General features: G+C 43.9%; 2 protein-coding genes across 4 annotated transcripts in view; one reads left to right on the top strand and one right to left on the bottom strand.

Moving 5' to 3' along the window:
- LOC114581749 (acid-sensing ion channel 2) overlaps nucleotides 1–26,152 on the top strand; it is a 393,671-nt gene that overhangs the window by 78,541 nt on the left and 288,978 nt on the right. The window lies entirely within an intron of this gene.
- On the bottom strand, nucleotides 4,063–15,730 carry LOC114581750 (uncharacterized). The gene is made up of 7 exons (XM_077917789.1): nucleotides 15,606–15,730; nucleotides 13,958–14,154; nucleotides 12,358–12,646; nucleotides 11,753–12,060; nucleotides 11,652–11,668; nucleotides 9,204–9,320; nucleotides 4,063–4,294 (listed from the first exon to the last, which is right to left on the bottom strand). The coding sequence occupies exons 1-7, from the start codon at nucleotides 15,687–15,689 to the stop codon at nucleotides 4,179–4,181; spliced, it is 1,128 nt and encodes a 375-aa protein (XP_077773915.1). The 5' UTR covers nucleotides 15,690–15,730; the 3' UTR covers nucleotides 4,063–4,178.

The following is a 26,152-nucleotide window of genomic DNA, read 5'->3' as shown; positions in this document are numbered from 1 at the left end:
CAGCATTCTCCAAGAGGGGTCCACAAATATGGCAATCAGGGCTTTTTTCAGCTGGAACTTGCTGGAGCTCAGTTCTGGCACTTCTCAGGTGGTGCCATCGTCATTATAAGAGAACAAGGTTCACGGTGAGTTCCAGCACCATATTTTCTAGAAAAATCGCACTGCTTAGGTCCATTCATTTCAGTGGGTCTCCTCTTGAATACATCTTAGATATACAACCCTTTGCCTCTTCAGAGCAGGATGTGAAAAACACCAAAAGTTTTCTTGAAGTCTACTAGAAATAATTGGTTGGTTAGAACATGTGGACCCCTTTTTGCTCTTCCTCTTCTTATAAGCATTAATCTAATAATACCATTTAATAGAGGGTGTGTGCGTCACTGTGCAGTTGGTTCAGATTAGAGTTGATCAGAAGGCATGTCTTTGAACTGTGGGCCTGAAGCAATGAGAGAAGGGGGGGGGGGGGAGCCAGCCGCCAGGAAAATCAGTTATGTTGCAGGCATGGGTAAGAGTGTAATTGACTCATTAACCAGAGGCCTTGCAAAGGGGAGTGTGTGGTGGTGACAGAGGATGAGATTGTCCTGACCTAACAACCAGAGAGGCCTTGGAAAGGGCAAAGTGTGAGTTGTAACCTCAATATATGGGCCTGATACTAGTAAGGGTGTAGTTTACATTGTCAGGGTGATGGTTCGTCATGATACAGAAGGCTAATGAATAACATACTAGACTAGAGACATTTCAGGCATGCACAAATGTCAGATAAAGACACTGTCTATAACCAACCAACATCTTTATTACATTTAGAATTTCAGGTGGGGCAGAAACTCCTGCCCTTTGTGCCTATAGCTCCTGGTTTCACTCCCCCCTGCGTTTCCTCCCTCTGGCCCGGGCTCTGGCACTCCGCTTGTCCTTCCTTTTTTGAAAAAAAAAAGTATTTTTTTTAAAAAAAAATTATTGAGAAAAATAATAATACATACAAATAACACAAATGCATCTCAAAACAATTAACACAAATATACATATAATACATATAGTCCCTACAAACTCAAACAAGACACCTTACCCACCCCGTGACCTCCCTCCACCACAGCTCGAGTTCCTTAAATTTTAATTTGATTGTTTCATTGCATTTCTAAGAATCTTCATCTCTTACAACCATTCCTGTTTTCATTTTCATCTTTGCTTTACCTACTTACTTAATCTACACTTAGTAGGCATATATTCATCTTCTCACATCTACTTTATATATTTAATCTAAGCATATTAACATTTTTTTTAGAACAGTATTTTTACATGTAATCTTCAAAACAATTCCATTCTAGTTTTAAATTGTGATTTGTTTGGGATCTTATGGCTGCTGTTAGTTTTGCCAACTCTATGTATTCACTTAGCTTAGTTTTTTTTCTATGGAAGTCCTGAGCATTTTTTTTAACTCATCATGTATTATACACCAGAAGCTTTAAATCTTTTCACAACTCCACCAAGTGTGGATCATTGTTCCTTCAGTTTTTCTGCATTTCCAACATAAGTTGAACTTTAGTTTGTAAATTTTTGCGAGTTTGGTTGGTGTCATGTACCACCTAAAGAACATTTTTATAAAGTTTTCTTTAACAGATTAGCAGGCTGTAAAGTTAATATCTACTTGCCATAGCTTCTTCCACTTTTCTAAATAGATAGTCCTGCCGATGTCTTGGGCCTATTTTATCTGCACCTCCTTTACAAATTCATCCTTCAAGTCCCACTCCAATAGGAAATCATACATTTTTGATAGAAGTTTCTTGTTATTTTTTAATAACATTGATTGGAATTTTTGAATCTTTTTTACCAAAAAACTCTTTTGATATCTGATTTAAAGACATTATTCAACTGATGATATTGGAGCCAATCAGATACATGTTGCCTTAGCTCCCCAAATGATTTTAACTTTAATTGGCCTTGGTCTTCTGTTATCAACTGTCTATACGAGGGCCAGTGTCTTTCCATGTTCAGTTTTTTCACAGCATGTGCTTCCAGCGGGTATAACCACCAAGGAGTTTGTGGCTCTAATAATGGTTGATATCTGGTCCAGACTTTAAATAAAGCATTTCTAAGAATGTGACTGGTCAACCGGCTGTGTACTTTAGCTTTATTATAACTGAGATAGGCATGCCATCCGAATCTGTTACAGTGGCTCTCTAGATCTAAGATGCTGTTCTCTCCAATGTTATCCAATCTTTTACCCAAATTAGGCATTCCGCCTCATAATATAGTTTCAGATTTGGCAGGGCAAGACTCCACTCTTTCTTTCTTGTCCGTTAATAATTTATATTTTATACATGGTTTCTTGCCCTGCCAAATGAATCTTAACAAATCCTTCCTCCAGTCTTCAAAACATGATACTCTTTCAATTATTGGTAACATTTGAAAAGGATACAACATCTTAGGTAAAATATTCATTTTGATTATAGAGATTCTACCTAAAAATGATAGTTTCAACCTATTCCATGTCTCTAAATTTTTCTTCACTTCTTTCCCAAAAAAAATTATAATTATTATCAAATAGATTAAGATTTCTCATTGTTATATCAATACTGTACCTAAATACTTTGCTTTTTTCACAATTTGTAGACCTGACTGAGTTTGCAAATCCTTTTGCTCTTGTTCCAACATATTTACCATGATTTTAGTTTTAGTTTTATTTAATTTGAAACCAGAGACCTTACCAAATTCTGCTATTTTCTCTATTGCTTTAGGAATACTTTTTCCAGGATTTTGCAATGTTAAAATTATGTCATCCGCAAAGGACCTCAGCTTAAATTCCTTTTTGCCAGTTGTAATTCCTCTTATTTATGGTTCTCTTCTCAGTTCCAAATTTAGAACCTCCAGGGTTAATATAAATAGAGGAGGAAATAGGGGGCAGCCTTGTCTCATCCCTTTTTCGATTGAGAAATGTTTTGACTTCCCTCCATTAATTATGAGACAGGCTTGTTGTTTCTGATATATCACTTTTATACCTCTGGTGTACCTTTCTCCCATCTTAGATTCATCCAAAACTTTCTGTAAAAAACCCCAAGAGAAGTTGTCAAAAGCTTTCTCTGTGTCTATTAGCATGAAAGCAGCTTTTTTGCTAGGTTTTAATTCCAGATATTAAATTAAATCAATTACAACTCTCATATTGGTTTTCATATGTCTATTTGGTAAGAAACCCGCTTGGTCTTGATTTATAATATCTTTTAGATGTAATTTTAATCTGTTGGCCAAGATTCCCATAAATATTTTGTAATTATTGTTTAACAATGATATTGGTCTATAACGTCTTACTGACTCGTGAGGGGAACCTTGTTTATGGATCAGCACTATGTTTGCATCCTGCCAAGTCTCTGGGGTCTTTCCATCCTGAATTACTTTATTCATCATATTTTGGAATTGTATAGCTATAATCTCCTCTAATATTTTGTAATGCATTGACGAGAGACCATCTGGGCCTGGCAATTTGCCCAATTTTAGATTTGAAATTACTTGATGCAATTCCATTCTAGTAATTGGTGCATTAAGTTGGTCTACTTTTTCTTCATTGATTTTAGGGATTTCTTTCCCTTGGAAATAACTTATAATTTCATGCTCAGCCTCCGGCCCTGCCTTATAGAGGTTTCTAAAATAATCTAGGAAAGATTTGGTTATATCCTCTTCAGTATCTATTAATTTCCCATTTTGTAATAGTTTATTAATTTGCATTTCCTTCTGTTTCTTTTTTAGTTGCCATGCCAGCAATTTCCCGGGCTTAATGGCTAATTCGAAAATTTTTTGCCTCATCCATAAAACATTGTTCTCTATTTCTTTATTTAATAATGCTGAGAGTTGTAATTGTAATAATTTAATATTTTGGTTTGCTATTTTATCTTTGGGAGATTTCGCTAATGTTTTCTCTTTCCTTTCAATTTCTTGTCTAATTTGATTTAACTTTGCTTCTCTAATTCTTTTTTGTAATATATTTTGTTGGATATAAAATCCTCATATGAAGGCCTTACTGGTGTCCCATATTATTCTAATACAGTATCCGTATTTTGTGCCATGTTAATTTCAAATAATTCCTTTAGCAATTCTTGAGCCTTTTGTTTTATTTCCACATCATTCAGTAACTTCTCGTTCAGTCTCCAACCTCTGTAGTTCTTCTTGTCACCTCTTAGTTCTAGCTCCTGGTTTCACTCCCCTCTGCGTTTCCTCCCTCTGGCCCTGGCTCTGGCACTCCGCTTGTCCTTCCTTGTGCCTCCCCAGGAGCAGGATCTGATGAGGGAGACAATTTTGCTCGGCTTCCTGCCTGATGAAAAACCAAAGAACTGAAAGTCAGGTCCAGGAAGATGTGACTGAGCCAGAGGAGGCTGAGAGGTGAATGGATAGGACTGATGGCAGGGAGATGATGTCCGGGTGGATAAAAGCATATTGTGTGAGAGATGGATACATGTGGAAGAGGAGGGAAGTGATATACTTATGCAGGTAAAGTGTTTTTATACCATGATCATTTAGTCAAATAGGTTTCTCGCAGTCACTTACAAAACCAGAAGTGAGACACATAAGGAAAGAGGGAAGGGGCGGGCGAAGGGTGTGCAGGAGAGGAGAAATGCAAGCTCAGGGTGCTTCTAGACTGTGGCTATTTTTGGGTGAGATTCAATCACATACCAGCAAAATCGGATTGTGCAGTTTTAGTTGATTGGGAGGTCTTGTGGAACAAACCCACTTCCCAAAAAGTTCAGATTTCTTTGTGATAAGGAAAGTGATAGGAAAATGTACCGAAAAGTGTAAGGGCAAGATAACTTTTATTATTTTTTATGCAATGCAATCTAACCTCCCCACAAACAAATGATAAGAAATGCTCATTAAATAACCAACATTGTCTAATCTCCCTGCAAACAAATCAGAATGATTGCTCAACAAACAGGTTGTCTAGAAACAATCTCTGGTACCAGTTCTTAAAGTTATAGTTCTTTTAATTACCAGCAGGAATTAATGACTGATAATGAATGACAGTATGGCATAGTGGTTAGGGTGTTGGACTAGGACCTGGGAGACAAGGGTTCAAATCACCACTTGGCTATGAAGCTCACTAGGTGACCTTGGGCCAACCAACATCTCTCAGCTTAATCTACCTCATGGGGGATAATATGGGGAGGGGGAGAGCCATGCACGCCAACTTGAGCTCATTGAAAGAAAGGTGGGGTGTAAAAGAACAAATGAATAAGTATTATAGTTCAGGTAACCTGATGAACTGGCTGCTGGTAGGTGGCAACTGGGGGAGGACCAAAGGCAGCTGGCCTGTCAGCAGAGATGGTGGAAGAGCCCTATTGTTCACTTTCTCTCCCTCTGCCCTGCAGCCCGATAGCATGAGAGAGAGAAGTATGTGGTGCGCAAAGCTGCCGCATAGCAAACTGTATCATTGCTCTGTCTGGTGTGTTACTTTCTACTCTGCATGGGGGCTTGATGTGGCCCTGGGCCCAGAGGTGGAACTCTAGCTGCTCCAGCACCCAGAGTGGCGCACGGCAAGCATCCCGGGGGGGGGGGGCAGCGTGGCGACGTCATCCCCCCCAGGGATGACACGTGGGGCGGACCACACCCCCCACACCCATGCCTGGGTCTGTTTACATATGGTCCTTGGCCTAATTTTGAATGTGTGGCAAGGAGGAAAAATGGGAGGGGGGAGCAAAAGACAGAGGAAGTGCAGGGGGACACACACAAGGAGTTTAAAGAGAGAGAGTAAAGATGATGTCAGCATCTTAAAAAGCAGAGACATCACCTTGCCAACAAAGGTCTGTATAGTTAAAGCTATGGTTTTTCCAGTAGTGATGTATGGAAGTGAGAGCTGGACCATAAAGAAGGCTGATCACCAAAGAATTGATGCTTTTGAATTATGGTGCTGGAGGAGGCTCTTGAGAGTCCCATGGACTGCAATAAGATCAAACCTATCCATTCTTAAGGAAATCAGCCTTGAGTGCTCACTGGAAGGACAGATCCTGAAGCTGAGGCTCCAAGACTTTGGCCACCTCATGAGAAGAGAAGACTCCCTGGAAAAGACCCTGATGTTGGGAAAGATGGAGGGCACAAGGAGAAGGGGACGACAGAGGACGAGATGGTTGGACAGTGTTCTCGAAGCTGCCAGCATGAGTTTGACCAAACTGTGGGAGGCAGTGGAAGACAGGAGTGCCTGGCGTGCTCTGGTCCATGGGGTCACGAAGAGTTGGACATGACTAAACGACTAAACAACTGATGGCAAAGAAAGAGAGAGGAAAGCGGATGATTCCACCCACCTTTGGCTGTGCCCTACTTATTTTTTTGCTCTGACCCTGCCCATGACTAGCATTGAGCCCCTGAGACAAAGAATGAGGAGAAGCTTGTTCTGATTCTCTCTGACTGGCAAGGGCTCTCTCTCTCTGTTTGCAAGGAAGGGCCCATTCACATTCAAGAGCCTTTAGCCAAAGCTGCCCTAGACTTGTGTGCAAAAAAATGGGGTGGGGTGTGTGTTGAGGGGGAGGTCTGTGCTCTGCCACTGTGTTGCTTTTCTCCCTCTTCATTAAGGTAAAGACTAAATGGAGGAGGGGTGTGTGTATGTGCTAACCATTTCTAGGCTGTCTTGCTCCCAGTCATTCAAGGAAAGGCTGGGCTTAATGCCCTCATTATGGGGGTTTCTTTTAATGCTACGCGAAGGGCTTTTAAAAATTATTATTTCCCCAGGTGTTTAGAAATTCTTAAAAATTATTCTAATGTTTTTTAAAAATGCTGCTTTTATGACTTGCTGCTGGTGGTTTTTAACACTTATTTCAATTGTGATTGCTTTTGTTTTGCTTGTTGTTGCTTTAATGGGTTATGGCATTTAAATTGCATTGTGCACTACTTAGGGAATGCTAGCTATTGGTGCTGTGTGTGTGTGTGTGTGTGTGTGTGTAGTTATTAAGTAAGTAATTGCAATCAGAGCCTTGAAAAAGAAAGTTTAGAAAACATGCAGCCTAGAAATACACTTAAAAGAGAGCCAGAATGGTGTAGGGCTTAGAGTGTTGGACTAGGACCTAGGAGACCAGCGTTCAAATCCCCACTAAGCCATGAAGCTCACTGGGTGGCCTTGGCCCAATCACAGTCTCTCAGCCCAACCTATGTCACTGGGTTGTTGGGGGGGGGGGGAGAACTATACATGCCACCTTGAGTTTCTTGGAGGAAAAACGACTTATCAATGTGATAAATAAACTATATAAATAATAAAATTGCAGAGGGCCAACCCAGTAAGAGCTACCACAGTGTCTTTTAAAAGTTGCCGAGATGCACATGTCTCTGAAAGTCCAGCCATGAAGCCCCTGGGCATGCTCCTCTGGTTGGGAAGTTCCAAAGTGGAGGTTCTCCTCCCGCAAAGTACTTTTCTGCTTCCTCACAGACATTATTTCAGAAAATGGGGGGGGGGGGGCGCGGACTGGGAAGGTTCTCACGTCCAGGGGCAGGATGGACACATGGAAGAAGAATTTATTTAATGCAGGCAGGGCCCAGGCCATCGAGAGTTTTTCGTGGTAGTGCACAGATCCTTCGTTTGGGTCTGGAAGCAAATGATACTTGGGTGAGAAATGCTGATCATTACACATGAAGGGAGGTAGGCATGTGGAGGGAAGGCAGGAAAGATGAAGGCTGCTATAAAGCGGGGCTAGCTCTCCCATTAGGCAGGGCGAGGCAGCAGCTTTTGGAGCACCATTAAGGGGGAGAAAATTGCCAATTATTTTCATTACGAGAGGTGCCATTTTGATTTTCTGCCTCAGACACCAAAATGCCTTGGGCCATTTCTGCTAAAAAAAGGAACAAATATGGAAGAGAGAGGCACGGCGGCAGAGGATAAATGGAGGAAAGGAAGAATGAATATACGGCTCAGGGAGAAACAGACGGATTGTTGCAGGAATAGAAGCCCGTGACAGAGCAGAGGGGTTAATGCAGCCTTCTCAGAGTGGGTAGGGCATTCAGAGAGCGAGTTTAAATATATGTTTAAAATGTTGCTGCAGTATTGCATTTGTATAGCATAGTGGACAAACAGGGTGCTTCTGGAATCTAGTGTGTTAGCTAATGGTCAGAGATTTTTCTTTCACAAGCTGGTTATTGGTTTTGGTTTTTTAAAAAAAGCACTGCTTAAATGAATGTAGCTCAGTGACAGAGCACATTTCCACACATGTGAAATGTCCCTGGTCCAGTCCTTAGTATTTCCAGGTAGGACTGGGAAAGAAACCCTGGAGAGATTGAGCTAGATGGATCAATAGACTGCCTTGGTATACAGCAGCTTCCTATGTGCCTATGCAGTTTCTGAATGTGTTTCAAGGGCAGCTCCACATAAAGCACAGTACAGTACTCTAGTCTTAAAGCAACCGAATACCAGCTCTGTCAAGCCTCCTTTTTCCCTTAGTTGTCACCTGGCAGCAGTCATTCCATCAGCGGAAGAGATGGGAAGTGGGACTCATTCCATCAGCTCTGCTGAAAGACCAGCAGAAACATCCTGCCCCTGCACTGATTCTGTGTTAAAAGAAGTACTGGTTAAGAAATGGTGCCTGAATTTTTCTCCTCCTCCTTCTCTCCTTGTAAGGTTTTTAAAAAATAAATAAATACATAGAGTGTAAGCTTGCAGGCAATGACTAATTGATTGTATATAAACCATTTAAATGACTGTATAGGAGCCACCCTGGGAGCCTTTTTGGCCGAAGAGTGGGGTACAAATGCTCTAAATGAATTAAAAAATAAAATAGAAACTGTGGCAAGATGAGCTTTCTCTAGAAGAGGCTGCAGCTGGCACATCAGCTGAAACTGAGCAAAATGTGAGCTGCATGCAGCCCTCAAGGCCTTTTTTTTGGGCAGCCCTCAGCATCATTTGATGCCGCCCTCTCAGCCCTTGCACTGTCTTCCCAAAGCCAGGTGAGCAAGGTGCTGGGCTTTGGGAAGGAGCCGTAAGAGCTCTGATGGGGTCCTAGAATCATCCTGCCTCATTCCTAAAGCCTAGTTAGTCCTTTCCTAGCTTTGTGAAGGAGATGTGAGGACTCTAGGACCCTGCCAGAGCTTCGCACCTCCTTCCCAAAGCCTGGTCCTCTCTTAGCTCTGACCATACAGTATGTGGTGGTTGTTGCCCAGGCAGTCTGTCTGTGTGTTTGCACTGGGGTTGGATAGGTGGGGAAGTCACAGAGAAGTGGGATTTTTTTCGATGGTGCAGACATCTCTCCTACCTTTCTCTCCTGAGCTGCTTCGATGGCTTTTTATGTCAGATTTTCTGAAATAAAAACAGTGCCCCTCATTAGAAACCCATGTTGTTTGACTCCATAAGACCATCCCCCAATTTCTGTCTGCACAGTGAAATAAGATGCACAAACATGCATGCACTCCTGTACAGTTGCCCAAAGCGCTCTCTCTCTCCTCTCTGCCACAAATATTTAACATAAGATTGTGCACATGACAGTAAAAAAAATAAAAATGCCATTGAGCCACGTCTCCATGTTAACCTGAGATAGAAAAAGAAAACAAATTAACTTTCTGTTGGTTTTCTATTTGTACTGCACCTTATTCAAGCTAAAAAAGATTTGAGGCCATAACTACTCCATCTGCTACCGCTGAGCTGCCAAGCTCTCCATCCCTCCACCTATAAGTGTTTCAGGACACTCACCTGTGTCAGGGCACCATCATATCCTGCGTCCCACCAACCCCAAACTCTGAGGGGAAGACCCAAGCAGCATGACTAGATATTTGAGCAAGGAGACCAGTATTAGCCAGGGAGCTGTCCAGCAGTATCTGAGCTGTGAAAGCAGGTCCAGTGTGTGGTGAGCTGGAGCAGCTAGGGCACTGTCCATCAGTAGCTGAATTTGCAAGGGCCTGGTGAAGGAGCTGTTCAATCAAAGATACTGTACCAGGAGCTATCCAATGGAGACTGAAGAGCGTTATATTAGACTTGGCTACCATGCTTCTTCCTGGTAACTCAGCAGGATCCTGATCTGCAGTTCATACCACTGCTTGCCTCTTCCTCTGAAGTATTTGGGCTCATCCAGACTTCCTTTTGTGTCTAGGCACAGTCCCACGTTATAAAGCTTTGAAAAGCACCATGTCCGAGTGCTTGCTTTTTTTTTCCTTTTTTTTTGCCTTGATGCTTTCCTTACGAAAACTTGCTCTTTACCTCTGAATTGGAGCGAACAACAATCTGCAGAAAACCGGAATTGCTGTTTGTTCCTATTTGGCATTAAAGAGCAGGTTTTCAAAGGGGCAGTGGTGGAGCAAAAGAAAAAGTGCTCTTGAAGATGAAGACCTGTGTCTAGAAAGCACGGCACAAATGGAAGTGTGGATGAGCCCTTTGTTTGTTTGTTTGAAACATTTGAATATCACCAACCTATTCGGATTTCAGGCTGGCACACAATCCATTTATATCATAACATAATCAGCAGCAATATAAGAATACAATCCTCTTTAAAAAAAAAAAAGTGACAAAAACAAGACCAAGCTGTAGCAGTTTATAATCCCTGGGTGAACAGAAATGCTTTTGCCTGGCTCTGAAAAGAGCACACAGCTCTGCGCTTTTATGGCTTATTGATGTCTCCCAACATTATTATTATTTCCTGATGATAACACTAAAATGAGAAATTGAGGGGAGGTAAGTGTCTTGCGTTTAGATTCAACTTGTTCTCATTTCAGGAATGAAGTTCCTCTACATCAAAGCCTAAGCAAATATCAGGCCACTGAAGAAGGCTCTGTTGAAAAGCTTTTGGCCAAATTGTTATTAAGGAACACTCATTTCCATATGCTTTAATGGGCATTTTGCCTTTATAAAGGTGATAAGAATGCTTGCTTTAATATTTTTACCCTGACTCTTATGAGTGGGATAAAATTATTTTTTTGTTACATAAACTTGATACAGTTCTTTTCCTTAACATTTTAAAGTTGAGCATGGTTAAGAATAAGGTAAAACTTGGACGTTTCTGCTGAAAGGGTTGCAACATAGGCACCTGGGGAGCATCTTTTTGGAGGGGATTCTGTAATTGAGGAGGGTAGAGGAAAGCCCTCTCCCTTGTAATTAAATAGTGTACATGCTGAGCTTCAGTGTGTTCTCTGCTTCTGGCACCTCAAGGGTGATAGTGGCAGGTCCAGAGCTAGGGTGGGTTTTTTGGGAGGTTGCTGGGTCCTTCAAAATTTCAGCCTCCTCAGGCAGGGTGTGGGCTGGGAATCCTGGGAGTTCCTCTGGGAATCCTGATGCTCTGTGGTTCCAGACAATCTGGGCTGGGGGATGGAGTCTACTGTCATCTGGAGGCCATGATGATGCCCATCCTTGTTCTAATGGAATGACTCCAGTCATCATGTTAATGATTGAGGAAGGGAGACCATGGAAGTAGTATATCCCCCATGCAACAATAGCAACTTCCCCAGAAGCCTCCCCAGTATTTTCTAAGCAGGGTCAGCCCAAGACATTTTTCTGCCTGAGGCAAAGGACAAAGTTGTGCAGCCCACGCCCAATTCCCCAAGTATAGAGGCAGGTTGAATCTTTCTTCAACACTTGTAACAGTATCCTCCACCACCGTTGAGATTGACAGGCTAGTTTAGGCGGTGTACACAACTCTGTCTTCCATCAGATTGGAATGGCCAGGGGGCTGATGCTGCTGATCCCACCTCCCAGCCCTCAGAAGACACTGCCTTACTCTTCCCAATGGTAGGACTGGTCCGGAGAAAGATGAGAGACTGCACAACTTTCCCAGCTATGCCCTCCCCCTGGGGCCACGCAAGCTATCCCTCTTGATACCTCTTAGTCTGGGAGCCACTTTTCTCGCCAACGTAGCTCTTCCGGTTGGGACTCAATTCAGCGGCCTCCTTTTCTGACTTCTCAGCCAGCTCCTGGGCCTCTAGAGGCAGTTCAGGATCCTTTGTGAGTGTGTTCTCTGATCTGGAAGGCAGTGCTGGTGTTAGAGGCTGGAGGCTGCCCGAGCTGTCTGAAGATATGATTGGCTCACTTGTTTTCTTGGTCTCAAATTCCTGGGCACTGGCCATTTTGGTGGCAGTGTGAATATTCCAATTGCGCTTTCCTGAAGATGCATGTTTAGGAGATGAACTCTGAGGAAATGGAGAATGGGGCATTCAGCCAGGGAGAAAGATGACCAAAGAGTCATGACTTTCAGATCCAAATCCCACCCTCCATGTACAGATATTGCTCCAGTTCTCTAAACCATCAGCTAGGCAGCAGGATGTTGGGCTTTGAAGCCCTTGATGTCCCACCTGAGACACAGGTACAGGGCTCATCCTTAACCCACTCTTCCCCAGGATGCAAACCCAGATATATAAGGCCTGCTCCATTTCCCTCTTCTTCCCATTCTGTTCCCCACCAATTCCCAGGGGCCAGAGCTTACTGACCTTGAGAGCGTTCTTCACTTTGCCTTTGAGAGGCAGTGATGGAGCTGACGAACTGGGTTTCAGGCTTTTGGGCTTCTTCCCTTTCTTCTTCTTCGGATGCTCATCAAGGTTTTCTTCGGAGGGCGGCCGCAGCATTTGGACAATCCTGACCCAGGCATCAAAGAGATCACCTCGCTTGTCTGACTCACACAGCTGGAGGTAGAAGGTGCGGCCACTCACCAGCTTGAACCGCAGCTGCTTTTTCTCTGCATTGTGGATGCTGATCTTGACGTAACGCAAAGGGAATAACCTGCATAGGTGTGTGTGTTACGGGAGTGAGATTGGGAACAGTTAAGGCTTTAAAAACTGCAGCTTACTGTTCTGCACCACTGAAATGATCATCTGTAAGGAAGAAAGCAATGAAAGTTAATCTGTAAGAAAGCAGATGCTCTGTCTCAGTAGCTCAGCAGCAGAGCATCTGCTTGGCTTGCAGAAGGTCCCAGGTTCAATCCTTGGTCATCTCCAGGCAGGGCTGGGAGTGTTTTCTGTGTGAAACCCCGGAGAGCTGGTGCCAGTCAATATCGACAATACTGGGCTAGATGGACTGTTGATATGAATCTGTACAAAGCGATTTCCTATGTTTCTATGTGTACTCTTTCCAATCCAAGATAATTTATTCATTTGTATCTTTAATAGCAGGGAGGATGAATCATGTGGACTAGTAGTTTGAAATACTTGTTATAAGCTTGCTCATACAGTGGTACCTCAGGTTACAGACACTTCAGGTTACATACGCTTCAGGTTACAGACTCCGCTAACCCAGAAATAGCACCTCGGGTTAAGAACTTTGCTTCAGGATAAGAACAGAAATCACACGGCAGCAACACAGCAGCAGCGGGAGGCCCCATTAGCTAATGAAGTACCTCAGGTTAAGAATAGTTTCAAGTTAAGAACGGACCTCCAGAATGAATTAAGTTCTTAACCCGAGGTACCACTGTATACATTTTGAAAAGCCCAATGTTGTGCGATTTCATGGAGTTGTCTTCACAGAATTTGCATTAGGATGCAAATACCAATTCCTCCCCTCAAGTTAGCCTTACTCTGGGGTTAGTTTCTCAGCTGCCAAAAGGATAGGGAGGAACCTGGGGCTTACTCTTCACTCATCTGTGATTTCACCAACGAAGCAAAAGTTCTAGGAAGAACAAACCTCCAGTGCTTGCTGTACAGGGAAAAAAAGAGTCTGCTTTTGCCACCATCCTTTTCATGTTGAAGTCATGCTAGTACAATGATAACTGGAATTTTTGCCATCAACCTTTTACAAAAACAATCATCCTCAAAGCACATGGCTGTTGGCATTTCAAGCAGGGAGGCATCCCCACAATATCCTCCTATTCAGCCACAGGTTTGCTGGTGATGAGGACACACCGTTCCCACTAAAGCCATTTGGGCAAATACAGAACAACCAGAACAGGTGAATCTAGGTTCCAGGGCTGAGCCATAGAAACCTGTGACTCAAATTAAGCCCTACTTCCCTTGCTTCCTGCGATGTGCTATGGAAATTCACTGAGCATGGGATATTGTCACCGGGGAATGCCCCTGATGCCGCTGCAGAAAGACTCACCTGGTTAGCTCATATCTTGGTGGTGGGTGACGGTGGAAGATGCTTTTCGCCTTTGTAGTGTGCTCTTCAGATGGGGCAATGGGCCGTGCCAGGAGCAGCACATTTGGGATCAGCAGGACAGGGCTTGTAGAGGTAATGCCAAGAGTCACAATATGCTCCTGGTTGTGGATCTCAACTGGGCCACCTTGTTTGCTGATCTGAGGGTACAAGATAGACTTAACACACAGTTTACCGCCTTCTAAAAATGGACAGTATCTCAACCAGTCTCCCCCAACTTAGTGCCCCTCTAGATGTTTTGTAACACAACTGCAATAATTTCAGATGGTTGACCATGCTGTTGGTGGGGATGATGGGAATTGCAGTAGAAAAACATCTGGAGGGCACTAGGTTGGGGAAGTCTGGATGAATCCTTATTGCTAGTGTTTGTGCTTGGAGAGGGACTAACCTGCAGTGGAAATTACATGTACTTTCCTTTGCTGCCTGCCCTTTAAAATTTTATTTTCATTGGGTGATAGTCAACTAATTTTTAAGCAGTATAGATTCAGGACAGACAAAAAAAAAGCACTTCTTCATGCCTTGCATAGTTAAAACTATAGAATTTGCTCCCACAGGAGGTAGTGATGGCCAGTAGCTTAGACAGTTTTAAAAAGAGGATTAGATAAATTCACAGAGGATAAGACTGTAAATGGCTACTAGCTATGTTGTCTACGCTCTTCGGTTGGAGACAGTAAATGATTCTGAATACCAGTTGCTGGAAACCACAGGAGGGGAGAGTGCTCTTGAGCTCAGGTCTTGCTTGCAGGTTTCCCACAGGCAACTGGTTGGCCGCTGTGAGAACAGGATATTGTGCTAGATGGGCCACTGGCCTAATCCAGTAGGCTCTTCTTATGTTCTTATCCACTGAAATTAATGAACATGACTAACTTAAATCCATTCCTTTCAATGGGTGTCCTCTGAGTAAAAGTTAGTTAAATATCACCCTTACAGTATCATATGTATTGCATATGAGATTTCAGTGGGACCTAAGTGCAACTAAGTCTGGATTGAACTCACTGTATTTGTGGAGAATCTAGTGAATATATAAACTGAATATAATTTCCTTCTGACATTCTTCCAGCTATGAAGGTTGAAATATATATATGAACGACTTAACCCCAAAGGGTACAAGTTGGTATTTAACATAATTGCCTCAAAATCCATCAACAGACATGGGCTGGTAGCTTGGAACAGAAAAAATGGTAGAATGTTACCAAGTGCCTATCGGTGGTGAGCTGCATTTGCCTGATGCGTCACAAATCATGCAGGCTTGAACTAATCCCAAACAACCAATCACAACTAATCTGTGATGTGTGGATAATAATTCAGGGGTAGCCAAACTGGAGCCCTCCAGATGTTGGAGTATAACACCCATCATCATCGGCCATGCTGGCTGGAGCTGAGGGGAGTTGTAGTCCAACAACCCCTGCAGCGTGCCATGTTGGCTCCCTTGGAATAATGATACACTAGCCAAGAGCAGAACTTTTAAGGCCCCGGAACCTATCATTTTAGGAATGAAACCATTTACCTAGCCTTGCTGGCCTGCACCTCTCCTTTGTGCCTGTTTAGATTCCTGCCTCCTACACCCGCACCAAACCTCCCAGGGGCTTACCTGGATAAAGTCACTTTCAAACATGGGGGAAAACTGGAACATTCCATATTCCCCCTGGCGCAGCTGGCGCTGGAGGGGCCCCATTTTCCTGGTGAAAAAGGTTTTCCCATGGCTTGCTTCTGTGCCTGGCATCTTGGAAAACAGCAAAGATTAAACTGAGAAATGGGGCCAAACTTTTCTAAGCATCTGTCGTAGTAGTCAACTAAGTTTTACTCAGCGTAGGCCCATTGAAATCGAAGGTCCCCCACTTGGTCATGCTCATTTAGTTTCAATGTGCCTACCACCCCTGGTTTTCAGATTCAAGTTTCCCTGTGCAAAGTTTGGTATTTGTAGAGGCGATGAAAGCTTTTCAGCTTCAAAATGTAGCCTTTTGCTCTTGCTAGGGTGGTGAATGCTTCATATTCAAAATCAAAGAAAAGAGCAAAGTTTTGTGGGAAGAGGGCTTATTTACCCTGTTGTTATGGTAGGAATCAAAAGCACCCCCCTCTAAGCCTATCTTGCTTCAGAGGGATACAACAGGGCTCAGAAGCAGTGTAAATTGAATATTATACCAACATACTATTTTAATTCCAGGCCAAATCCAGTGCTAGCTTCAAACCTTTAGAGCACCTAAACCAGGGATTTGGAACCTCACCCTTGAAATCAGTCCTCTCTAGGCCTCTCTGTTTGTCCCGTGGGACTCTTATTCAACCACACCCCTTTCCAGGCTGCACCCTTAAATGGCTCTGCTCTGTGCCTTCCATTAGTGTGGAGATGTGGAACCTGTGACTCTCCCAAATATTGCTAAACTGCAACTCCCATCAGCCCCAGCAAATGGCCAGGGATGGTGGGCCCTGGAGGGGCAAATGTTCCCCACACTTCCTTTAGTTGTACCACCCACCCAGCCCGGCTGGAATATGTACTTGCACTGATGGAGAGAGATGTGCAGGATGTGGTTGTAGGTAGAAACCTTTGGCTTTGGCTGTACAAAGCTAAGAGTCACACCTGTTGCTCTGCCCGCTTCTTCCTCTGGCCCTGCCCATCCCTGCCATGTGGCCCCCAGGAGGTTGCCCATAAGGGAGTTTGGCCCTCAGGTTGCAAAAGGTTCCTCACTCCAGCGCTAAACAGTTTGGGACCAGGCAGCATACCTTAAGAACCACCTCCTTCCATGCAAACCTGCCAAGGTAGTCACATTAGTGCTGAAAGCTGTACCACACTTCCATTGGAGGTACACAATGACAGGTATGTGATACAGGGCCTTCTCAGGACTCACTCACACTTCCGTTTGTCCCATGATTTCTAGTCACGGGTCCAATAGTGTGGTGTTGTTGTTGTTGTTGTTGTTGTTGTTGTTGTTGTTGTTTGTCGTGCCACTTTCCCTGGGAAACCCCACTGTTTACCAGTGAATTGGAACAAACGTCAATCTGCAGAAAACCCAACTTTTTTTTTTTGATTCAGCACTAAACCGTAGGGTTTCCCGGAGAAAATGGCAGGACAAAAAAAGGAACTTTTGAACCTGTGACTAGAAATCCACAAACAGAAGAAGGACGAGCCCTTTAAGTTTGCCTAGGTAGCCCTCCCTGGAGCACTCTGCCTCTCTTCACAGCTGCTTCACAGAAGTGGTGGTGGTGGGGTCTAGTGTGCACCCTCCTCCTTTCTCTTCCTTACAGTCAGCAACCTCCCCCCCCCCGCCATGAATTCCCACCAGACACGGGTGGATGGGAAGGCTTCCCAGAGGAGGAGGAATTTGGCATTCTGATTAACATTGGGGTGGCCGTTTATGTATCCTCAAAACAGACAACAAATGAGGGCAGAGTGCCAGCTTGCCCTCCGCCCCCTCCTGAAAAGAGGCAGCGACTGCTGCTGAGAGGTCAGGGACACAATGGCGCCCCTCCCTGCCAGCTCCCTCCTCCTCCTCCTTTAGCTTTAAACAGGACTTAGGCCAGATATTTCCTCTGACAGTCCTTCGAATAGACGGCTGTCCTCTGTAAGGTAGGAGACCTGGCCACCCTACAGGCAGCTGCCGTAATAGTCATTGCCCACAATGCTCTGAGGTCCTCGCATCCCTCCACAGCATTGAGGGCAATTACACTAATTACCACTCAGTGCTAGTTTGAGAGCTGGAAAAAGGGGGTCCTGGAGAGTGGCATCATCATCATCAGGCTCTTAGTAGCTGCCCAAGGATGTCGCCTGCTGACACACTGGGCCTGCTTTCAGCTAGCTGCAAAGACCTGATTCTTCCAACACACACTTGGGCTAGAAGGGGAGGGGGGTTATTATTTTGTTCTGTTCTTGTTTTTATTATGTATTTTGTCTTATCCTGTATTTTTATGCTGTGAACTGCCATGAGATCTATGGATGAAGGGCGGTATACTACTACTACTACTACTACTACTACTACTACTACTACTGCTGCTGCTGCTGCTGCTACTACTACTACTAATAGAAGTGAAACTGTTTTTTGTTGGCTGTGCTGCTAATTTTAATATTATTGACGGTCTTTTTACTGTGCCCCTTGTGATTTTATGCTGCTGTCCTTTTAATGATTACATGATTGCTTTTAATGTTATCCAGCTTGAGATGTCTTTGACTGAAAGACAGGACATATTTTATCCTAATAGCAACATAATGAGCATATCTGCATTGCATGCCATTCTAACCCCACCCCCAGAATCAAAGGGATTGTAGTTCTAGTTCTCAGTGTTCTTTATGGTCAGAAATCTCTAGACCTCCTCAAAATAACTAGAAACTCCAGGATCCTCTGGCTAGAAGGAATGACCATTAGTGTTCAATATTGCTTTATAAATACAGCCTGTTAATTATAGTAGTTGGGGAAGGTTGGGGTGGGGGGAGGGGATACACACACACACACAAAGAGAGAGAGAGAGAGAGAGAGAGAGAGAGAGAGAGAGAGAGAGAGAGCGAGCATTTTGCCTAGGGCTATCCAGTGAGATCCATGGCTGAGCTGGGATTCGAACCTGGTCCAAAGCTATCACCACTATACCATTATCCCTTTTGCCTTTGTGGAAGGGACTGAACCTTTTGCCTGTTATTTGACTCTAGTACTAATATGATCTTTGGGAGCAGTGGGTATAGATTACAAGCCCTTTGCTGGCACTAAAAAAGCTTCATTTTAGTGGGTTTAAAAGATAATTTTTTACTGCAAACTCTGGAATCTGGTAGGCCAGGAATAGCTAACACTGTGCCCCCAGATGCTGTTGAACTTCTGCTCTCATCAGCTATGGCAAGCATGGCCAATGGCCAGGGATGATGGAATTGTATCATCATCATCATCACCATTGCCATTTATATTCAACCTTTCCTCTAAGGCACTCAAGGTGGTGTAAATAGTTCTCCCCATTTTATCCTCACAACAGCCCTGTGAGGTAGGTTAGACTGAGGGTGAGCAACTGGCCTAAGGTCATCCAGTGAGCTTCATAGCTGGTGGGGATTTGAACCCCACTAGTCCAACACACTAACCACTACACAGCACTGTTGTTGTAACCAGCAGCATCTGAAACCCTTGCTTGATATTAGCTTCTCCTTTCTTAGAGTCTAGCTTCACTGGGGGTTCACCTTGGAATCTGTTTTAAATACCTGGGCTCAGACCTAGAACCTTGAGAATAGAACAGAGTGCCTCTGTGAAAATGCAAATGGCCTTTGTTAACCTCTGAATAATCACAACTGGGTACCATAGTCCTGGGATTAGGGGAAGGACCTCCAGACAAGCAGACACAGCTTCTACAAAGATCTGAGGCCCAGCAATTCTTTTATTTTAAACTCTTAAACTTTTACCCTGTCTCACACCCCAGACACTTACCTGTGCTCACTCTACTCATGTTATCTTCTTGTCTATCAGATTCTGTTATTCAGAGCCTCCTCTTCTGTCACACTGGCAGGTGTTTTATGACATCACTGATGTCTCTATTGCTTCTTTAGCCCAATCATTGCTCACCTGGTTTACAGGTGACGAAGTGGGTCAGAGAGATCGTATAAAATAATTAATCTATGTAAATCAGTGGCTGAGCAGAGCTTTGAACTCAGACTGCTGTCCAGCAGGATGTAGATGACAAAGCTTAAAATCCAGTGATAAATGATATAAAGTTTGATACAAACTTTAGATCCCCCTGTGTGTGTGTGTGTGTGTGTGTGTGTGTGTGTGTGTGTGTAATAACCCGTAGAGAAGGTAGGAAGAAAACAGACCACATAAAACACAATATAGTATGTTAAGTATACTATTAAATAAAGAATTAAAAACAATGCCATTTTTTTAAATGAGAAATATAAAATAATTATATTAAAATGGTAAAAAAACCAATGTAAGGTGTTAATAATTTTAAAATTAAGGCAAGATCCTGTTCCAACAAGATTGAGTCCCATCAAACTGCTTTGAATCACATCGGGGGGAAAGGTGGGATATAAATAAATAATGATAATAGAGTTCACACTTTTGGAATTCCTGGTAGGATCCTGTTGATCAGGTCTGAGTTCAGAGGTGCAAGATTCAAGTTCAGCTCCTATATGAGTCCTCCTTTCTGATCACAAGCCATGGGAAGTAGCAGCTAAAATATGGCTTTGGAGATGCAGTTGGTTGTGGTTATAAAAGGGCTTTCTCAGTGATGGCCTCAGCTTTTTGGAATGCTTTCTATAAGGAGAGGCAGGCAGGTCCCAGCCCTGCAGATGCAAATTAGCGGGGGACAGGTCTCCTGAATCTTAAGAGTTGTGTAGAAAGTGGGAGTTTGGAAAGTGCAGATTTTTTCACCTTTTTATGACAAGTAGGACCTGCCAAAATTACTACTTCCCTGCCCCTCTCCACCCTACTCCCTATAGCCACTGCTGCCTCAGACTGAGAGAAGAGTAGGGCAACCCCAGGCATTCACTTGCTTGCACCACAGCAGCTTCCTAAATTATGGGCTGCAAGGTGGAGGCTTTGGCTTTATTGATCACCAGTCTGCTGTTGCTTTGGGGTGAGGAAGGGATCCAGTCAGTGGCCCCCTTAGCCTCAATTCCCCATTCTTGAAATGGACAGAGAGGTGACTAGTTTAACCGTATGGTGTAGTGACAGTGAATCAAGAAATGGAGTATATTGCATTTTATCCAAACCAAAGACCCATCGAAACCATCCTTTTTTCCCCAGTAGCCGGAAAACCAGCCAAATCTCCTTTGTTATGTGTTGCTTGTGCCTTGCTTGAGCCTACTGCCAAGCACCTTAACGGGGTGGACCTAAGTTCAATCATGGAAAGGGGGAGAATAATTCTCCCCCCATCCACTCTCTCCATAACATGCCTCCCACTTGCTTGTCTTTTAAAAAATTATTCTGATCTATAGCTCCTGAAGCTTTACTATTTTCTGGAAGGGAAAGATTCTCCAACCCTTTCATTATTCTGGCTGCTCCTTTCTGCACCTATTTCAAACTCTGTGCTGTCTTTTCTGAGAAGGTGTGATTAGAGCTTCATGTCTCAGTGCCATTGAGCTTGTTGCAAGCACTAGAGAGAATCATGAGGCTTACCTCTTGTTCCTTTTAGCCACACGAGGGTGCTGCCTGAACACTTGAAAGGCTCTATTTAAATGACATGACTATGTTTGCTCATTTTATTGAGTGGGGGGAGGACAATGAGGTCAGCGGCCAGGCAGCAGCATTCAGTGCAGGCATAGTCAACGTGATGACCTCCAGATGTTGCTGGACTACAACACCTATAATTCTTGACCGTTGCCCATGCTGATTGTGACTGGTGGGAGTTGTAGTACAAATGTATTGAGGGCACCACATGGCTATCCTTCATCTAGCCAGAGCAGAGTCAGGGCATCTCCCGAAGATGTCCCACAAGGCAGTGGAGGTTTAGCATCAGTTTTCTTTCTTTTAGATGGGCTACCTTCCCAGGTTGGTGAGCCCTACCTGTCCCTCACTTCCTTCTACAGCATATGCAGAAACTGCCTTCTTGACCATTGGACCCACCATTATTGGACCATTATTCTCATCCCCTCAGTTTACTGAGCCTGTCTTCACATGCGGGGGAAGTCCCTAACTCACCAAGGATTTGAGACCCATCGACTACCCTCACTTGGTTTAGCCAGCCAGTTGAAGCTGTTCCCAGGTGTAGCCACTGTTACGTGCTGACAGCTTCTAGGAGCCACAAATGAGAACTGAGTACAGGGTGGAGACCCAAGGTGGACAAACCACACCAGAAGGAACACAATGTGTTCCCCACCAGAGATACCACCCTTCCCCTAACACCCCATACAACTCCCACTAACCATCAACAATTGATCATAGTGGCTAGGGCTGATGGGAGCTAGAGTGCAGCAGCATCTGGAAGGCCACAGGTTTCCCACCCCTATTCCTAGTCCAGTGCTATCAACTCCCAACTGGCCAGGGTTTCAGACAGGGGTCTCTTCCAGCCATACTACCGGATAACCTTTTCTTTTTGGAAACTGCAGATGTTCGAGATTGGACCTGTGACCTGAATCCAGAACATGTGCTCTGCTAGGCGATGGCCTCTTTCCATTTATTTATGATCCCTTTAGGTTTATTAACTGCATTAGCAATGTCCACAGCAATGCTAAATATGGTCAATACAAATAAGGGATCTTTATCTTGCTGCTACAGAGAGGCCACAAATGGCCGTGAGAAATAACTTAACCAAATGATCAGATCTTAGTATTTCTAATAATTAGTAATTCTCGCAAAGATGATGTGAAATTAGTATTAGTATTACCCTCATGTTAGTATTACCCTAATGTATTGAAGATGCTATGACTGAAATGGTTCCTTGTCCCAGCTTACTGAGTATGTTCCTGAGTGATGTCAATTTTGATCTAGGATTTCCTGGTTCATAGCTCACTAGGCTGTACTGCAGTGCCACATTTTAAACCTAGGATTGGGTAGCTCTTATTGATCTCTAAGTCCTATCAGCTCCAGCCAGCATAGCCAACAATTGGGGATGATGGGAGTAGTAGTTCAGAAACATCTGGAGGGACACAGGTTCTCCATCTCTGTTTAAAAACTAATACAGTTTTGTAGATGATAGATAGATGGATATAGATAGATAGATGATAGATAATTTGCTGTCAGTGCACAAGAATGCTTCTCCAAGAGGTTTTGCACTCATTCTAAAAATTGTTGCGTTATAAATTTCCCAGACGATCATTTTATTGCTCCAAATAAACTGTAAGATGCAATCCTGGATTGCGAGTGCAAAGCGCTCTTGAGAAAAACCCAAGCAGGGTTTCTTTGTAGAAGCACCATGCTGTTATATATTGATTGGGAGCACAGGGATGAATTTGAGCCAAGATGCACTGAGCCTTTACTGCTGAACCTCTTGTTTCCTGTCTAAATTTTTGATCTGCTTCATCTCTAAGGCTGCTACAACATTAAAAAAAAAACCCAAAAAAACCCAACAACAACCCTGTCAAGCTAAAATAACCAGTTGTTGGTACATTTTTATTTCTTTTTTTCTGGTGCATTTTTCAAAAAGTCTCAGCATAACTCTCAGCATAATCTACCTCACAGGAATGTTGTGAGAATAACATGGCATAACTGCACGGCTTGAGCTCCTTGAAAGAGGGACAGTGACCAATAAAACCTGGCTCCTGTTTAACTCAAGGCATTAACCCTAGTCCAAACAAGAAAGCCTCACAGCTTTTCTTGAAAAGATGTTCAGATGAATGTTGGCGAACCTTCAAGATAAAGGAATTGCCCTGTCATGGACCTGCTACTGGGAATTCTCTGTTCATGCCCTAGGAGCTCAAAGATGGGGAACCTGTGCTTCTTCATGGCTTGGACACATAAACTGTTTTAATTGTCAAAGCTCTGCACTGGAAGCAATAATTTGAGAGTTCTTCTGATTATGTGCAGAGAAATTTTTCAGTGCTGCAGAATAATTGTTGTATGCCTCTTTCCTCTTCAACCACCTGCCTTCAGTGTCAAAGCATACGCCACTATTTAAGAGGGAAAGTGTTCCTGATCTCACTGTGCTCCAATAAAACCAGTAGATATAGAACTCCTCAGAGGAGCACTACCACCTTGAAGAGCATGGGAAGGGTGAGCTACGGGCAAAGCTGGACTCCCTTTAGGGCAGAAGGTACTTAATGCATAAATAGTCTGAACGACTGTAATTTTTCATTTCCGCCTCATTAGCCAGATCAATATACAACAGTTACCCTTCACCTCAACTGCATCGTTAGCCTATCTGTAATTTGCCTGCTATTAAGTACTCTCTGGCTCTTGGCATGCAGCAGTTGGGGGCATGAGAGGGTGATAGAGGCTATAGTGGGCGGGCAAGGGAGGTGTGATACAGCTCAGACTATGATCAAAAATACCAGTTCAACTCTCAGTTGCAACCTGAAGCCAAAGGAGAGATGATTAAACCATCCAGATGGGCAGATGGTCTCTTTCTATGTTCTCTGCAGCACTTTGGACAGCACTACACATGTCATATATGGGACGCGGGTGGCGCTGTGGGTAAAAGCCTCAGCGCCTAGGGCTTGCCGATCGAAAGGTCGGCGGTTCGAATCCCCGCGGCGGGGTGCGCTCCCGTTGTTCGGTCCCAGCGCCTGCCAACCTAGCAGTTCGAAAGCACCCCCGGGTGCAAGTAGATAAATAGGGACCGCTTACTAGTGGGAAGGTAAACGGCGTTTCCGTGTGCTGCGCTGGCTCGCCAGATGCAGCTTTGTCACGCTGGCCACGTGACCCGGAAGTGTCTCCGGACAGCGCTGGCCCCCGGCCTCCTGAGTGAGATGGGTGCACAACCCTAGAGTCTGTCAAGACTGGCCCATACGGGCAGGGGTACCTTTACCTTTACCTTTACCTTTACACATGTCATATTCTGGTTCCAAACTACAGGCTTTGGGCGCTAGTCAACGTTAGCTCCACTCAGAGTAGAGCCATACACGACTAAGTTAGGGTACATACTTTTGGTGTGTCTATTCTTGAGTAGGGCTTTTTGAACACAACCCTTTGCAGGGTCACCCGTCCACATCTTATATTTGCTGACCTATTATATAATTCCAGTGTATGCCTATCACTTTAATCCTTTTATGTAAGTCGTTTTGTAAAATTGACCTGCAAAGCTGTATATAAATATCGTAAAAATGAATACATAAGGGTAAACTATCACAGAAAACACTGCCCTCCCCCTCAATCTAGTTGATGAAAGCTTCACAGTATAGTTGATCAGTGTGAACATGAGTGCACATCCTTCCTGCGTAAAGCCTTGAAAGATTTAGACTGACTGTTTTAGCATGGCCTTGTATCCAAGCCTGTACAGGATTATTGGAGGATTGCGCTGGGGAAGATGCATAAACAGATTGGTGGAGAGAGAGAGAGAGAGAGAGAGAGAGAGAGAGAGAGAGATGGAGGGATGCAACAGTGCCCGAAGTTCTGTGACACGTTACTGTGACCAAGAAACTAAATGGAGGATAAGCATATGCAGAGATAGGAGGCAGAAGCTTATATAACAGAAGCTTATATAAGCAGATGTGAGAAAAGGTATAAGCCCTGTGGGATTGGGCCACTGGGTGCAGAGAACAAGCTTAACTACCATCCCAGTGACATCTCCAAATCAGTGTTCGAAACTCCCATTGTTCTAGGCGCACTTTGTGACGGAGTTTCATTAGCGCAAGCAGTTTCTGAGCTCTGGGTGCAGTACTGTGCCTAAGATTTCATATTAAAACTGCAAAGTGGAAGGAAATGAGGATCTTTTCCTGCCAATTCCAACTACTCTCTGAAGACTGGAGAAGAGACCCTCTTAAGAATATTAGGAGGGTGGGCAGGGGAAGGACTATACCGTGTGAAAAATGAACATAATATTTTAGCTGCAGTGCATTCATTTTCAGCTTTGTGTTCTTGTTATTTAAAAAAGTGTGCTTAGACATTCCATTGTTGCGCCCATAACCTAGGTTTAAGGTGCCATTTAGCTCCTAGTTTTCATATCTCAGTTTCTAACATTGCTCCAAATGCTTCCTCTTTATATTCTCCCACATCAGTGCATGGCAACCTTTCACTCCCATTGGAGAAAATGAAGCCCAGCATTTTGGGGCTCTCTAGCATTGAGGCCAAATCCTGTCTTCCACCTTTGATGCACAGTGGCCTGACCCTCCCTGGCAGAGATTCAAACATGGTGCAATGTAACTGTGTGTAAAACTCCCAGAAATCATTGCAACACACAAGCCCCCTCCCTCCACATGCCCACAAGTAACTTTATAAATGAATGACTATGGGTCAAAGTTAAGCCCCTTTAAGCCTCATGCATTTAAAGAAGACACATTTAAACTTGTGCTTTAAATCACCATTTCAAGTCAATGGGATTTAAAAGTGCTCTGTGACGTTTGTTGGGTTTCCCCCCACATTGCCTGTTGTCTGCCCTGCCTTGGTGTAATCAAGGAGATGTGGAGGGTGGCATTTACACCTGTCCCCACTGGCCTGTGCGCCACACACTCCGAGCTCCACCCACCCCATGCATGAAAGAGTAGTTTTTCTACTTTCCAAGTGTACGATTCAAGAAGAACAAACCCAATGGGGACAGCTGGTCCCCAGCAGGTTCGTGCTGAGGGGGAAAATGTGCCCTGGG

This window comes from Podarcis muralis, chromosome 13, assembly GCF_964188315.1.
Source record: "Podarcis muralis chromosome 13, rPodMur119.hap1.1, whole genome shotgun sequence".
Classification (NCBI taxonomy): domain Eukaryota; kingdom Metazoa; phylum Chordata; class Lepidosauria; order Squamata; family Lacertidae; genus Podarcis; species Podarcis muralis.
This window is presented reverse-complemented; position numbering and strand designations above follow the sequence as displayed.